At 40.3% G+C, this 4,670-nt stretch overlaps 1 protein-coding gene across 1 annotated transcript in view; it reads right to left on the bottom strand.

The window, feature by feature from the left end:
* LOC109473446 (sialate O-acetylesterase-like) overlaps positions 1-3,344 on the bottom strand; it is an 11,914-nt gene extending 8,570 nt beyond the window's left edge. Inside the window, exons 1-3 of the mRNA XM_019773307.1 lie at positions 3,208-3,344; positions 2,078-2,221; positions 831-1,021 (exon numbers count right to left, since the gene is read on the bottom strand). Coding sequence (XP_019628866.1) covers positions 831-1,021; positions 2,078-2,221; positions 3,208-3,295 — 423 coding nt within the window. The 5' untranslated portion in view covers positions 3,296-3,344. The remainder of the gene's footprint in view (positions 1-830; positions 1,022-2,077; positions 2,222-3,207) is intronic.
* Positions 3,345-4,670: the final 1,326 nt, after the last annotated feature.

A 4,670-nucleotide genomic window follows, 5' to 3' on the forward strand; every position in this document is an offset into this window, starting at 1 on the left:
AACAAGTGGTTAGGTGTAACAAGTGGTTAGGTGTAACAAGTGGTTGGGTGTAACAAGTGGTTGGGTGTAACAAGTGGTTAGGTGTAACAAGTGGTTAGGTGTAACATCTGGTTAGGTGTAACAAGTGGTGAGGTGTAACATCTGGTTAGGTGTAACAAGTGGTGAGGTGTAACAAGTGGTTAGGTGTAACAAGTGGTTAGGTGTAATGTAGCCAGCCACCGCTGTGCCTTGTGCCAGCAAAGCTGGTATGTTACGCCAAAGGGCAGTTATATCGGCTATACAGAACTTAAGGGCAAAACGTATGTTGCTCAGCACTAGTGTGTATCTATAAAGCCAGTACCTGCACTTGCCACAGACCAGGGTTGTTCCACACTGTCCAGGTTACTGAGGGGTGTGTTGGAGCCCAACAGCCCTGCTGTGAACAGTCTGATGTTGGGGTAGTTGTTAGCTGCCAGGATTTCCTCCGTGGAGTTGAACCCCTGAAGGAGATAACGGGAAAAGCATTAGAATGAATGATCACTGGATTCAAGTTCAAGTAGGAGAATGCATGCATAACTAGGAAAACTACTGAGGAAAAAGATCATGTCAAAATGTGCATGTACATGTACAAATGTCGGAATGTCAAAAGCCCAGACAGACAATATTATCTCAGACTAGCTATGTTGGGTCAAATATTAATGTTTCACAACCATACAAATGTATTCTTAGTCTAGTAACCCTTTGGTAATGATGGATTATCAAATCTGCAACAGTTACTGTAAGCTTAACAAACTTGTCTGTATTAAATATTGTATTAGTTGTGAGTTACAATATATAAACCTGCCACCCACCATCATCACAGTGAACTGCATGTTACTCTGTCCACTACAGACCCAGACGTCACCAAACATGACGTTGAACAATTTGCGGATGGCCTCTAGTGGCGTTACACCTTTGAAGTACTGGATAGCTGTGACATTGTATGGTCCACCAGCTTTCATAGGGTCAAGAGTTACATTCCACAAACCAGCGTCACTGTTGACTTTTAACGAATAAAAAGTTAAGACTGATAACAGCTTATATCATACAAATGAAAAGAGTTAGACTGCTAAAACCTTGACCCTTAGAAGGCAGGCAAACCATACACAGTCACCACTCATAACTCATTTTTCTCAGAGTTACGAGTCCACCTACCATCAGTACTGTGAACTGCATGTTACTCTGTCCACTACAGACCCAGACATCACCAAACATGACGTCCACCAGTGTTATAACCACGTCCAGTGGGATTGGATCTTTGAAGCACTGCCTGGCTGTGACATTGTACGGTCCACCGGCCTTCATTGGGTCAAGGGTAACATTCCACAAACCTGCATCACTGTTGACTTTTAAGGAATAAAACAAGTTGATTTATAACAGTTTATATCATACAAAAGTTTGACCCAATGACGGCAGGTGCACCATACACAGTCACAGGTAAAACCTGCCACCTACCATCATAACAGTGAACTGCATGTTACTCTGTCCACTACAGACCCAGACGTCACCAAACATGATGTCGTCCAGCTCGATGACTTGCGCTAGCGGCGTTGGACCTTTGAAATACTGGACGGCCTTGACTGTGTACGGTCCACCTGCCTTCATTGGGTCAAGTGTCACATTCCACACACCTGCATCACTGTTGACTTTTAAGGTATAGAAAAGGGTTAGACAACGTTTTGATACCTGTTTCACTGTGTTGAGATGATTACAATTCTGTCCTTGACGTGTTATAGAAAAATTTTGCAGGCTGGTGATAACGTTTCCATAATGTCAATCAATAAACAAGAGGACCCCCAAAGTCTCCATCCAAATACACCAGAATGGCTAAGAACATGCATGGTTCTTCTGAACTTTACTTCATGGGAGTTATACCAAATTATTTATCTTTTTTGATGGTCCATATCTGATGGTTACATTACATAAAAAATAATAATCTGTTGTCTTATAATTTTTCTAAATTTGCAAATCACTTCGATAATACACCATCAAAGCCACTATTAGATAAAGAACCAATTTGTCAAAATTACCTTAAATAGCACACCACACCCCTCCTCACCTGTTTTGAACTCGCTGTCCCCTGGTGTGATCTGGACGGTGACATTAGACCCAGGGTCCCCCTGTCCCCACAGTACAGCCCTGTGGGGGGCCTGCTGTAACACCATGTGGTCTCCATACACAGAGGCAAACTTAAAGGGCAGACCTGTGGAGGAAACATACAGTATCATTAACTTAATATGATTAAGTGACCACAATCGGAGATTGTTACAGATCCACTGGTCTTCATACACCACAAACCAAGAAGTTATGCAGCGAGTCAAGTCACTGGCAGGCCCTCTCCCCAGTTTCCTGTCACTGGTAAAGAAGAGGAAGCTGCAGTGGTTTGGACACGTAACCAGAGCGAAGGGTACCTTAGCTCACACTACAGTGCAAGGGAAGGCGGAGGGTGGACGACTGAGGGGGCGCCCTCGAAGGACCAGTGGACTAGTGACCTGAAGGAATAGAAAGGACATCCCCTGAGTCACCTGACAAGTCTGGCTGAGAACCGCCCTGGGTGGATAACTCTTGTGGACAGTTTAGTTGCCCCAACGGCAGTACAGACTGCTATGGGACTGGTGAGGTGAGGAGGCCATAAGTTACTCATGAGCATCATTATCTCTCTGAAAATATCGGTGATCATAATGGTCAGCCCAGCTGCATTGTGTACACTTTTAAATTTTTAATCTGCACATTTTTTTATTTATTTATTCATTTCAACTTTATTTACATCTAATACATGTAAAAAGGTCACGAGAAGCAGGAAAGCCCATTAGACTCCCTGACCAAAATTAAGTGACAATCCTTTTCAATAAATAATGCATATCAACAATGATAATAATTGTAACAAAAAAATACTAATAATAATTTTAGCAAATAGCAACAATGAGATAATGAAGTAATGCAAAATAATAAAGTAATGTATGATAATAAAGTGGCACAAAAAGACTTAAATGGTCAACAATTTTGTTGTAACATATAAGAGCAAAGCAGTAAGTAAAGTGCTTGCATCAGATCTAACGTTTAATGTGTGACAAATTACTATATGAGACACGTCTTATATTGCCCAAGGATCATAAGAGGCATGCTGAATTGGTGCGTGTTGCTGTATTGTTATCAAAAGCCTGTTGACTGATATTATATCGATCTCACCTTCCGCAGAAGAGAAAAACAAGGTACAAAGGCACAGGACAAGTCCACAGTCCCACCACGCCCCTCTCCCGACTGGTCTCCCAACCATCGCGATCGTCTCTTTCCTTAACCAGGCGATGAGCGTCTTTTCCCCTTTATTCGCTTCAAAGAGACCTTCCGGGAGAAATTTGTCGACAGTTCCTTGAAAATCCCACGATATGCGAAGTTTGTTTGACGCTCAAAGCAGGAAAAACGAAGTTTGCTCCTACAGGACTAGTTCCGAGTCCAAACACCTGCTTTGTTATGGTCAAAGGTCAACAAAACAGTCCCATCATGCCCCACGGTTGAGTAAACTTTGTTGGGTGCTAAGGCCATGTTAATTTGATTATATGGATGACATCCCCTGGGAACCCAAAAACTGATGCGAGCGTGCGCATAAAAATGTTTGGCTAAAAAAGAAAAGTTGCTTTCATTATGAAATCTACGTGGTCATGAAGGTTGAACAAATGACTAAACATATGGGTATTGTATGGCAAAAAATAGACTCTTCATACCAGTATTCATTTCTTTGCATTTTCTTTTTTTCCTTTCTCTTTTGAAAGGAAAATCTATTTTGTCATTCTATGACATTAGTATCGTTTTCCAATATTATTTTTTGCAATTTACGGCATATATTTGCTCATTTTGCTGGTGCCTTGTGTGATTCATGGTATGGTTGAAAACTTTTTTTTTGGAAACGGACAAAAATTAATGCGCATGTGGATGTCATGCATATAATCAAATCAACATGGCCATTCAGGTGCCTCATAAAAAACATAGGATATGATGTTAAACACACAGAGCCAAGGAATCAAATATGAAAAAAAGAATAAGAAAAACTCACACCATTTCCTTTATAGCTCATTTATTTTTCTCGGCTCCATTGATAGCACTCCATCAACAGGAGTTAGTTTTTCACAATGCATTTTTTTTTACATTCCAAATATTATTCAGCTGTGTAGGTAGAAGTTCACATTCAAAATAGCATTATAGGTATGCAGTATAATCTTATTTCCGTGTATGTTACATTCTGGTGGATTTCTTTTTTGTCAGATCACCGCATTGTATTTTACAGAAAGCAATCACGGAATTGATCAGTCCCCATCATGACATCTTTCTCACTTAAAGCTGTTCAGTAGTAGTACATTAAGATGAGTAACTGGACTGTAGTTGTGTACAAGACATCATGGATAGACGTACTTACAATTACACACTCAGGCTTTATTTGATTTTTGAACCAATTGTTCCCTGAAGCACTCACTAACATTTTAAATGAAAGCTACAATTTTGTAAAATGCAGGTAAAATAACACCGCCTCCTCAACCAACATGTAATTTTTATGTGTTAAAAACTTGAGTAGATTCACGTATAGTCTGTTTCAGAATAGATATAGAAATCTGATTTCTTGCTGAACATTCAAATGAATGTAGGGATGTAACATTTAA

Source organism: Branchiostoma belcheri, unplaced genomic scaffold, assembly GCF_001625305.1.
Source record: "Branchiostoma belcheri isolate BF01 breed outbred unplaced genomic scaffold, Haploidv18h27 scaffold3, whole genome shotgun sequence".
NCBI lineage: Eukaryota > Metazoa > Chordata > Leptocardii > Amphioxiformes > Branchiostomatidae > Branchiostoma > Branchiostoma belcheri.